Below are 12,048 nucleotides of genomic sequence, written 5' to 3' on the forward strand. Positions count from 1 at the left end.
CCTTTTGTGGCAGGGCTGAAATGCAGTGGAAATGTTTTTTTGGGATTAAGTTCATTTTCATGGCAAAGAGGGATTTTGCAATTAATTGCAATTCATCTGATCACTATTCATGACATTCAGGAGTATATGCAAATTGCCATCATCAAAACTGAGGCAGCAGACTTTGTGTCATTCTCAAAACTTTTGACCACTACTGTACATTAGTTATTTACAATCAGTAACTACAATTGAATATGATAAACTAGATTAGAAATAAGTTAACAATATACAACTTTTATTTTAAAGAGGCATCACATGATACAAAAATATTGATCACAGTGTATTTTCTTAGAAAGATTGTAATTGCAATAAACAAAGAGGTTGCAAACATTAATGGCAATAAATTATATAATCAATATCTGACATACGAATAACAAAACAATTACAAAATAACAAGAATAAGGCTTTAGCCTTCAATTGCTCCCCATCCTTCAGTCTTTTCATTAGATCCTCTCATGATATTTGGGGTTCATATCAATACGTCCATAATATGTCCCAAATGTCACTTTATAATTCCAAAGTAGCCCACAAACTCTGTGTCCTTTCAACCATTTCCGAACTAGGTCCAGGCTAGGTACTTCTCCACAAGATGGCGGCTATCATAATAGATTATAATCATTATAATCGGGTAGCAGGTCAGCTGCATAATGTGAACTCAAAGTTAATCCTGTCCTCTCCAGTATGTTGGTACGCACCGGCAGACCTCCTCGCTGAAGTAAAAACCTGATGCACAGCGCCGATTCCTCCGCACGTCACAAGGTGGTCTGTAGCAACTAGGGGAAGACAAAGAGGATTCATGTTAAAGGGACATTTCAACGATTTTCAACTACATGTTCATTAACATATGTGAAAATGGTGTGTTTCTGTGTTTTGTAGTAAAAAATAGAGAGGAATGTAAGTTTTTCCAATGACATCATCGGTGTGCATTATGTGATTTTAACCACCTATGAGCATTACCTACTATTTACCTACTAATTGTCTACTAATTGGTTGATGATGTCATTGGAAACGCATCTCCCTCTATCTTTTTTACTACAAAACATAGAAACGCGCCATTTTCACATATGTTGATGTTGAGGTGGTGCTGGAGATGATGAGTATGAAGTTGACATTTTTTGAAATGTCCCTTTAAATCATGTAACGTGCAGGAGTTTTAACCATATATACAACCACAGGTTTATTCCTCCTTCTGGTATACCCTTTCTTTTCATCGTTGTCCTACTAGGTACAACCTCTTACTCAGTATATGTCAATGGTATGGCATCAATATAAGGACGTCCCTCAGGTGTCAGATAAAAACTCCCTCAGTTGGGGTCGAAATCAATAGCACACATTTGCTTCAGGAAATGAACATTTTCTAGTAAGTTTGGTATCAAATAAAAACAGGACAAAACGAAAGCTGATTTTATTCTATCGGCCGTGTTCCTGACATTGGATCCTTACTGCAGATGGATAGTCATAAATCATATTAACGTGGGGTTACAAGGGGTCACCGTAGAGGGTTGTGGGTTGTTCCTTCAGACATGGGGAACTAGCAGTTAACTGACAGCAGTGAGGCAGTGAAACCTTCTATTTGCCAGTGAAATGTGTTGTACTATAACCAATTAACACCAAGCCCTCAAACTGGGTATAGTTTATCACCCTGGCGCTGGTTTAAGACCACAGGAGCAGAACTAGCAACGTCACCTGAAGAGTGAGATCACTGGTAAATGGGCAGCCCTTATTCCAGGGTTTTTATCGCAGTGTAATTTGCAGGACTGCAAGTTCATTTACAACTCTGGGCGGATTTGTATTCACAGGACTTCTCTCCTTGCAGACTTCTAAAAATAAAGGGGTTGTAAGCTTTGAAATAAAAATGATTGATGTCTAATTCGTGTCTGAGGGCATCTGGAAAATGAACATGCATGACTACCAGTCATGCAATGTCATGTCACAGACATGATACAGTATATAGTATAGCAGTCCATATGAGTTTCTTTGTGTGAAAATAGACATGTTTTTGAATCCTCAATTGTAGTCATCAGTTAATATAATTCATATATTCTAGTGGTTCGCTGACATAATAACTCTTCACTTTCTATTTGAGCCCGTCATTCTAGCTTTGTTGGAGTTCTTAATGATAGAACACTCCACAGCTCTGGATGTGCGGCTGCATACATTTTCTCCGTTACCCAGAGTCTGGAAGCTGGATGTTCTAAATCAAGGACATTTAGCATGGCTCTGATAGAGACCAGCTGGAAAGGGTTAGCCTTAAACAGGCCATGTCATTGTAGGATTTGGTAAACTCAGCTGTATATTACAGCCTTGTGGCTTAGCGGCATGGATCTAACAGGACTTGTACCTAGACTGCATCCCAAATGGCACCCTATTCCCTATTTACTGCGTCCCAAATGGCACCCTATTCCCTATTTACTGTGTCCCAAATGGCACCCTATTTCCTATTTACTGCGTCCCAAATGGCACCCTATTCCCTATTTTCTGTGTCCCAAATGGCACCCTATTTCCTGTTTAGTGCATTACTTTGACCAAGAGCTCTATGCTCTAGTCTCTTCTCCAGTAACTGGCTACTTGAATTACCAATGACTATGCTAATGTATATGGTTTGCTACGGAAATATGCTTTGAAAAGATCTGAAAAGGTTGTCACGGTAGCAATTTGGATTGTCATCATCAGACGTCCCTATCCTCTATTCGTTCCCTTTCTCCATGTCGTCCTCCTCTTTCTTTTCATCAACCCTTCTCATCCTCATCATCATCATCATCAAGCTGTATTTACCTGCAGGTGGCCTGGTGGAACCTTTTGCCTTTTAGGAAGCACCTGTTGGGTGACTCGTTGCACTCGCAGGCACACTTGCTGCGGTTGAGCGGCTGGTGCTTGGGGCACGTCCTGCCGCAGGAGCACTGGCACGTGTCTTTATTGAAAATCTGGTGCGGCCCACAGGACGACGGGAGCGTCTTACACACACACTGGCACGTGTTCTTATCAAGGTAGCGGTGGGGTCCACATGTGCCCGAGGCCCGAAGCTGTCGTCTGCACACACACTGGCACGTCTCCTCGTCCAACTCCTTATCTGACCCGCAGATATCCGCTTCAAACGAGTCTAGAGAGATACAGTGGAGAAGATTAGATAAGAATTATACTGAACAAAAATATAAACGCAACATGCAACCATTTCAAAGATTTTACTGAGTTACTGTTCATATAAGGAATTCAGTCAATTGAAATATATTCATTAGGCCGTAATCTATGGATTTCACATGACTGGGAATACAGATATGCATCTGTTGGTCACAGATACCTTCAAAAAAAGGTAGAGGCGTGGTTCAGAATACCAGTCAATATCTGGTGTGACCATAATTTGCCTCATGCAGCGCGACACATCTCCTTCGCATTGAGTTGATCAGGCTGTTGATTGTGGCCTGTGGAATGTTTTCCACAGGCCACGATCCAGAGCATCCCAAACATGTTCAATGGGTGACATGTCTGGTGAATATGCAGGCCGTGGAAGAACTGGGACATTTTCAGATCCTTGTGACATGGGGCCGTGCATTTTCATGCTGAAACATGAGGTGATGGCGGCGGATGGATGGCGCGACAATGGGCCTCAGGATCTCGTCACGGTATCTCTGCGCATTCAAATTGTCATTGATAAAATGCAATTGTGTTCGTTGTCCGTTGCTTAAACCTGCCCATACCATTACCCCACAGCCACCATGGGGCACTCTGTTCACAACGTTGACATGAGCAAACCGCTCGCCCACACAACACCATACACGTGGTCTGCGGTTGTGAGGCTGGTTGAACGTACTGCCAACTTCTCTAAAACGACATTGGAGGTGGCTTATGGTAGATAAATGAAAATTACATTTTCTGGCAACAGCTCTAGTGGACATTCCTGCAGTCAGAACTTGAGACATCTGTGGCATTGGGTTGTGTGACAAAACTGCACATTTTAGAGTGGCCTTTTATAGCTTGTTGATTTGCCACACTTGTCAGGTGGATGGATTGTCTTGGCAAAGGAGAAATGCTCACTAACAGGGATGTAAACAAATTTGTGCAAAAAATGTGAGAGAAATAAGCTTTTTGTGCATATGGAAAATGTCTGGCATCTTTAATTTCAGCTCATGAAACATGGGACCAACACTTTACATATTGCGCTTATATTTTTGTTCAGTGTACATTAAAAACTTTATTGTCCAATAGGTTGGCACAAAATGGAAAATTGGCTTTGGCACTCTTGGCATTGAAAGGATAAAAACAGACATTAAAAGTATAAAAACATACACATTACACACATTGAGCATTTCCATGTCAGTTCACCATATTCTTATTGAGAGATCAGGGATGAGGTCAATTATATTTCAATTCAGTCAATTCAGGAGGAGCTTCCTGAATTGACTGAATTGAAATGGAATTGACCCCAACCCAGGAAGAGACAGGATGTGCTCTGAACTGATCACATAAAATAAAATAAAATAAAATACAATTTTATTTGCCACATGCACCGAATACAACAAGTGTAGACCTTACAGTGAAATGCTTACTTACAAGCCCTTAACCAACAATGCAGTTTTAAGAAAAATAAGTATTAAGTAAAAAATTGTAGGGAGGCTATATACAGGGGGTACCGGGTAAAGAGTCAATGTGCGGGGGAACAGGTTAGTCGAGGTAATTGAGGTAATATGTACATGTGGGAAGAGTTAAAATGACTATGCATAGATAATAAACAGAGAGTAGCAGCAGCATAAAAGAGGGGGTGGGGTGGGGTGGACAATGCAAATAGTCCGGGTAGCCATGATTAGCTGTCCAGGAGTCTTATGGCTCGGGGGTAGAAGCTGTTAAGAAGCCTTTTGGACGTAGACCTGGCACTCCGGTACCGCTTGCCGTGCGGTAGCAGAGAGAACAGTCTATGACTAGGGTGGCTGGAGTCTTTGACAATTTTTAGGGCCTTCCTCTGACAACACCTGGTATAGAGGTCCTGGATGGCAGGAAGCTTGGCCCCAGTGATGTACTGGGCCGTACGCACTACCCTCTGTAGTGCCTTGCGGTTGGAGGCCGAGCAGTTGCCATACCAGGCGGTGATGCAACCAGTCAGGGTGCAGCTGTAGAACTATTTGAGGATCTGAGGACCCATGCCAAATCTTTTCAGTCTCCTGAGGGGGAATAGGCTTTGTCGTGTCCTCTTCACAACTGTCTTGGTGTGTTTGGACCATGATAGTTTGTTGGAGGTGTGGACACCAAGGAACTTGAAGCTCTCAACGTGTTCCACTACAGCCCCGTCGATGAGAATGGGGGCGTGCTCAGTCCTCTTTTTTTTCCTGTAGTCCACAATCATCTCCTTTGTCTTGATCACGTTGCGGGAGAGGTTGTTATCCTGGCACATCATTGTCAGTGATCAGGCCTACCATTGTTGGGTCGTCGGCAAACGTAATGATGGAGTTGGAGTCGTGCCTGGCCATGCAGTCATGGGTGAACAGGGAGTACAGGAGGGGACTGAGCACGCACCCCTGAGGGGCCCCCGTGTTGAGGAACGGCGTGGCAGATGTGTTGTTACCTACCCTTACCACCTGGGGGTGGCCCGTCAGGAAGTCCAGGATCCAGTTGCAGAGGGAGGTGTTTAGTCCCAGGGTCCTTAGCTTAGTGATGAGCTTTGAGGGCACTATGGTGTTGAACGCTGAGCTGTAGTCAATGAATAGCATTCTCACATAGGTGGCCTCCTCTGTAGCTCAGTTGGTAGAGCATGGTGCTTGCAACGACAGGGTTGTGGGTTCAATTCCCATGGCGGGCCAGTATGAAAAAATGTAAGTCGCTCTGAATAAGAGTGTCTGCTAAATGACTAAAATGTAAATGTGTTCCTCTTGTGTAGGTGGGAAAGGGCAGTGTGGCGTGCAATAGAGATTGCATTATCTGTGATCTGTTGGGGCGGCATGCAAATTGGAGTGGGTCTAGGGTTTCTGGGATAATGGTGTTGATGTGAGCCATGACCAGCCTTTCAAAGCACTTCATGGCTACAGATGTGAGTGCCACGGGTCGGTAATCATTTAGGCAGGTTATCTTAGTGTTCTTGTTCACAGGGACTATGGTGGTCTGCTTGAAACATGTTGGTATTACAGACTCAGTCAGGGACATGTTGAAAATGTCAGTGAAGACACTTGCCAGTTGGTCAGCGCATGCTCGGAGTACACGTCCTGGTAATCTGTCTGGCCTTGTGAATGTTGACCTGCTTAAAAGTTTTACTAACATCGGCTAAGGAGAGCGCGATCACATAGTCATCCGGGATAGCTGATGCTCTCATGCATGCTTCAGTGTGGCTTGCCTGGAAGCGAGCATGGTTGTGCTTCCCTTTGTAGTCTGTAATAGTTTGCAAGCCCTGCCACATCTGACGAGCGTCGGAGGCGGTGTAGTACGATTCAATCATAGTCCTGTATTGACGCTTTGCCTATTTGATAGTTCGGACGGCATAGCGCGATTTCTTATAAGCGTCCGGGTTAGAGTCCCGCTCCTTGAAAGTGGCAGCTCTACCCTTTAGCTCAGTGCTGATGTTGCCTGTAATCCATGGCTTCTATTTGGGGTATGTACGTACGGTCACTGTGGGGATGACGTCTTCGATGCGCTTATTGATGAAGCCAGTGACTTATGTGGTGTACTCCTCAATGCCATCGGAAGAATCCCGGAACATATTCCAGTCTGTGCTAGCAAAACAGTCCTGTAGCTTAGCATCTGCGTCATCTGACCACTTCCTTATTAACCGAGTCACTGGTGCTTCCTGCTTTAGTTTTTGCTTATAAGCAGGAATCAGGAGGATATAATTATGGTCAGATTTGCCAAATGGAGGGCGAGGGAGAGCTTTGTATGCGTCTCTGTGTGTGGAGTAAAGGTGGTCTAGAGTTTTTTTTCCCTCTGGTAACACATTTAACATGCTGGTAGAAATGAGGTTGAACGGATTTAAGTTTCCCTGCATTAAAGTCCCCGGCCACTAGGTGCGCTGCCTCTGGATGAGCGTTTTCCTGTTTGCTTATGTCCTTATACAGCTCATTGAGTGCAGTCTTAGTGCCAGCATCGGTTTGTGGTGGTAAATAGACAGTTACGAAAAATATTGAAGAAAACTCTCTTGGTAAATAGTGTGGTCTACAGCAAAACCTGGAGACTTCCTTAATATTAGATTTCGTGCACCAGCTGTTGTTTACAAATATACACAGACAGCCACCCCTTGTCTTACCGGAGTCAGCCATTCTATCATGTCGATGTAGCGTATATCCCGCCAGCTGTATGTTATCAATGTCGTCGTTCAGCCACGACTCGGTGAAACATAAGATATTACAGTTTTTAATGTCCCGTTGGTAGGATATCCTTGATCTTAGGTCGTCCATTTTGTTTTCCAATGATTGTACGTTGGCTAATAGGACTGATGGAAGAGGCAGATTACTCGCTCGCCGTTGGATCCTTACAAGGCACCCCGACCTACATCCACAATATCTCTGTCTCTTTCTCATGCAAATGACGGGGATTTGGGCCTTGTCGGGTGTCTGTTGAATATCCTTCACGTCCGACTCGTTGAAGATAAAATACTCTTCCAATACGAGGGGAGTAATCGCTGTTCTGATATCCAGAAGCTATTTTTGGTCATAAGAGACGGTGGCAGAAACATTATGTACAGAATAAATAACAAATAACGCGAAAAAACACACATAATAGCACAATTGGTCAGGGGGCCGTAAAATGGCAGCCATCTCCTCCCCTCCGGCGCCAGTGATGATATGCAGGTGTTCTAAAGACAGATGTGTTTTATATCCCTGGTTGCTATCGTTTGTGAGTTGTCAGCACTTGTTAACAGATTGTGAAATGTTCTATTTTCGGCTAGTCGTCCGTGTGGAGACGTTGATGTTGTAACCCCCTGGATCGGATGGTATGGAACACTTGGACTTTTCTGAAGAGCTTACAGATGTAGGATCTTAATTTGATCACCCTGTTGTTGCAGGAAATTTCCTGCACAGAAGGAAATGCAAATTTGCTTCTAAAGTTTAATTCCCACTTCAAAATGTCAGACTTGATTTGCCCTAACCTTTCCTGCTGTGAGAAACTGGTCAAATGAAGATCCTATATCTGTACATAAGAAGAACATAGCAATATCCTGCAGAATTGGAAGTTAGCTAGAGTTGTTGTTTGACATCACAGCAGCAAACTATTGGAGATAGATTGAAAAGATTGAGCATTCCTGCCCTAAATCCCTCACAATATATTTTCCCCCCAGTGGAGCAAACAGATGTTTTCCTTACAACACAGGCGAATAAACAAATGTGATATCTTCCAGAGAGAGAGAGAGAGAGAGAGAGAGAGAGAGAGAGAGAGAGAGAGAGAGAGAGAGAGAGAGAGAAAGTGTGTGTGAGAGAGAGAGAGAGAGAGAGAGAGAGAGAGAGAGAGAGAGAGAGAGAGAGAGAGAGAGAGATTTGGCTGCAGTCAGGAACTAAATTCCTGTCGTTACTGTGTTTATGTGTTTGCTGATGAACAGACCCAGATTGCGATGGCAACGCACAGAGATGTTAACCACAGAGAGGTTTCCTAACCCTAACTCATTAATGGACTGTTTGCTTGTATTGTTTGCTGTTGTGGTGCTTCAGATGAAGAGAAAAATAAATGTCCACTTTTCATAATTCATGAGTCTTTAGTGATTGATTTTATTCAATAACACATCCGATAATTGGTCAAGTATTCCTTATGGGATATGCTTGAATATGCATAATGTTGCACTGTGGTTTGCCATGAATCAATGTCATTTGTCAATTATTGAGTCGAATTTACAGTAAATCATAAATCAAGTTAGGCTTTTCCAACAACTTCGCAAGCTGAAAAAAATCACCACATTTTCAGTGGCAACCAAGTCAAAGTTTTTTACAGTTTTACACAGAAGTTTGACACTGTGCCCGCTGACGTCGCCATAATTAACGATGTGTCGACGGTGTCTCTCTGATTTTGGTCATCGTCAGGGGAGGTAGTGTACTGTAGTTAATGGAGCCAGAAAGGTCTCTCACTGATCTTCAGCTCCTCTGTCTTGTGTAGAGATCCTTATAAGCCAATGTTCTGCTTATCTGAAGGGAGAGAGACAGGAGGGAGTGAGGACGTAGCTGCCAGCCAAACTCTGGTTGATTAGCAGAGGGAGTCACCCATAACTACCATTACTTATGTGACTTATGAGATCACCACAAACCTGGAGACAAAAAACAAACGTTCATTCCCTCTACACACACTCTCACTCTTTCTCTTTCTTTCTCTCCCTCTCTCTCTAATTTTCTCTTTTTCACTCTCTCTCTCTCCGATCTCTCCCCTCTCTCGCTTTCTCCATCTCTCTGTCACTCTCACTGTATGCCTTCGTCTCTCCATCTCTCTCTCGCTCTTTCTCTCACTCTCTCTCTTACTCTCTTTATGCAAGAGGAGGTGATCGCAGAGAAATAGGAGAGTGAGCCCTCTATTAGTTATTAGTGACAACCCTGATGCAGTCAAACCAAAGAAAAACTAAACCCAGATCTAGCTACCTCACCTCCCTCTGTGAATGATACCGCACTCTAGATGAGGGTTCAATCCAGACGGACCATAACCAAGGCACAATGACATATCTGTCTCTCTAAATCAAAGTGCTAATCCCCTATAGGAGTAATGACACCAACTGTATATTACACAGGCACTATAACTGTCCAGATCTAGGGTTTTGGTGTCTGTTCCTCTGAAGACTTCAGCTAGTGTTTCATACTGACCTGGGGAGCCTCTGACTGCATAGCGGAGACATTCTATTCCATGGGTGCGTCCCAAATGGCTCCCTATATTCCCTTTAATGTGCTTATTTTCACCAGGGCCCATAGGGCTCTGGTCAAAAGTAGTGCACAATCTAGGGGATAGGGAGCCATTTGGGATACACATGGGATACACATGCACCTCTAATGCACCATTTGGGACACACTGTCCCTGTGAGCAGAGTAGAGCAGAGCACGCACCTCTAAGCTTCTAGATCTACCTCTGATTGGGCCTGTCAAAGCTGGTTAGTGTGAAGAGGAAACATAAATCAGCTCTGCAGCTCTCGTATGGCTCTTGCTATCAAGTCCTCTCATAGAATTATTCGTCTGTAATGTGGAAGATATAGGCCTAGCTAAATGTTTCTTTGGGTTCCATCAAATTGTAGAACATGGCATTGGGGTTGAATGATAATCAATGAGCAATTCAATTAATTGTCAGCCAGTAAATGCCATTGTATGACTGGACAATAAGCCTACAGATGATCAACATCATCTTTAATTTGGCAACTGCATGAGAAACATCAGCAATGTTTTGATCAAACATTTATCAGCTGATGAAAAGGGGTGATCCCCATTAAACCAAATGTTGATGGCTTGATCTCCCCAATTTACCCAGACCCTTTTTAAAATACATTTAGCAGACGCTCTTATCCAGAGCGACTTACAGTTAGTGAATACCTATTTTTTTTTATATATACTGGCCCCCCATGGGAATCGAACCCACAACCCTGGCGTTGCAAACGCCATGCTCTATCAACTGAGCTACATCCCTGCCGGCCATTCCCTCCCCTACCCTGGACGACTTGTGCGCCGCCCATGAGTCTCCCGGTCGCGGCCGGCTGCGACAGAGCCTGGATTCAAACCAGGATCTCTAGTGGCACAGTTAGCACTGCAGTGCCTTAGACCACTGCGCCACTCAGGAGTACGAGTGAGTAAACTTTGAAGCCAAGTCTGTTAAGAGAGATTAACTTTCATGCAACAACAGAATTGTTTGATTGGCTTCCTGCTTTCAGTGCTTCATAAACATTGTGTGGCAGGGGTAGAGTGGCGTGAGCCATGGGCTGCATCCCAAAAGGCACCCTATTCCCTACATAGTTCACTATGGGTCCTGGTCAAAAGTAGTGCACTATAAAGGGAATAGGGTCGAATTTGGGACGATACTATGGAATCCAGAGCTCTGGGATTCTTTCTGCATTCTTCTGTCTCTTGTTTGTTCACTCAGAGATCACTCTACTGCGTAGCCATGTCCGCTGAAAAACAACTGCCATGTTGTGTTTTCATAGTGGCAACTCACTGAGACGTGGCCTGGGAGCTTTCAACATCTGCCTTAGAAAAAAAGTGGACTCGGTTTGTAAATAGTGTATGGGGATCACGCGTACATTCTCGCGTCACATTGAATTGAGCGGAATGAGTTGTTCTCTTGTTGGTGAGTTGTTGAAGAGACTCAAGTGCTGGTCTGTGTCTCTGTGAGGATTTTGAGGGCTGTTGTAAAAAACCAAGAGCACATTGTCCTTCTCTGTGTCCGTTTTCTTTCTTTATTATACTGTAGCATGTTGCTTCACTCTGTCACAGTCTTGTAAGTGGCCAATAAAAGACCAATAATCGTGCACAACACCTTCTCTTGACTCCACCTTCAATCCATACCACATACCACAACTAGGAAACCTTCAGAACAGCATAAGCCTATCTTAGTAATATTGAACTCAAAGAGAAACATAATTCACCACATTAAGCGGTAATTCAGTCTAATAAGCAGTATCTAATTCAGTCTAATAAGCGGTAATTCAGTCTAATAAGCAGTAATTCAGTCTAATAAGCAGTAATTCAGCCTAATAAGCGGTAATTCAGCCTAATAAGCGGTAATTCAGCCTAATAAGCGGTAATTCAGTCTAATAAGCGGTAGCTAATTCAGTCTAATAAGCGGTAGCTAATTCAGTCTAATAAGCGGTAGCTAATTCAGTCTAATAAGCGGTAGCTAATTCAGTCTAATAAGCGGTAATTCAGTCTAATAAGCGGTAATTCAGTCTAATAACTGGTAATTCAGTCTAATAAGTGGTAATTCAGTCTAATAAGCAGTAATTCAGCCTAATAAGCGGTAATTCAGTCTAATAAGTGGTAATTCAGTCTAATAAGCGGTAGCTAATTCAGTCTAATAAGCGGTAACTAATTCAGTCTAATAAGCGGAAGCTAATTCAGTCTAATAAGCAGTAATGCAGTCTAATAA

General features: G+C 43.3%; 1 protein-coding gene across 1 annotated transcript in view; it reads right to left on the minus strand.

The window, feature by feature from the left end:
- Positions 1-257: 257 nt before the first annotated feature.
- Positions 258-12,048, minus strand: part of LOC311109950 (vascular endothelial growth factor C-like) — a gene marked incomplete at its 5' end in the record, with an annotated part of 31,608 nt that continues 19,817 nt past the window's right edge. Inside the window, 2 exons of the mRNA XM_084188467.1 lie at positions 258-812; positions 2,815-3,139. Coding sequence (XP_084044593.1) covers positions 701-812; positions 2,815-3,139 — 437 coding nt within the window. The 3' untranslated portion in view covers positions 258-700. The remainder of the gene's footprint in view (positions 813-2,814; positions 3,140-12,048) is intronic.

The sequence above is a fragment of the Coregonus lavaretus genome (genome assembly GCF_964263955.1).
Source record: "Coregonus lavaretus genome assembly, contig: SUPER_35_unloc_1, whole genome shotgun sequence".
Lineage (NCBI taxonomy): Eukaryota > Metazoa > Chordata > Actinopteri > Salmoniformes > Salmonidae > Coregonus > Coregonus lavaretus.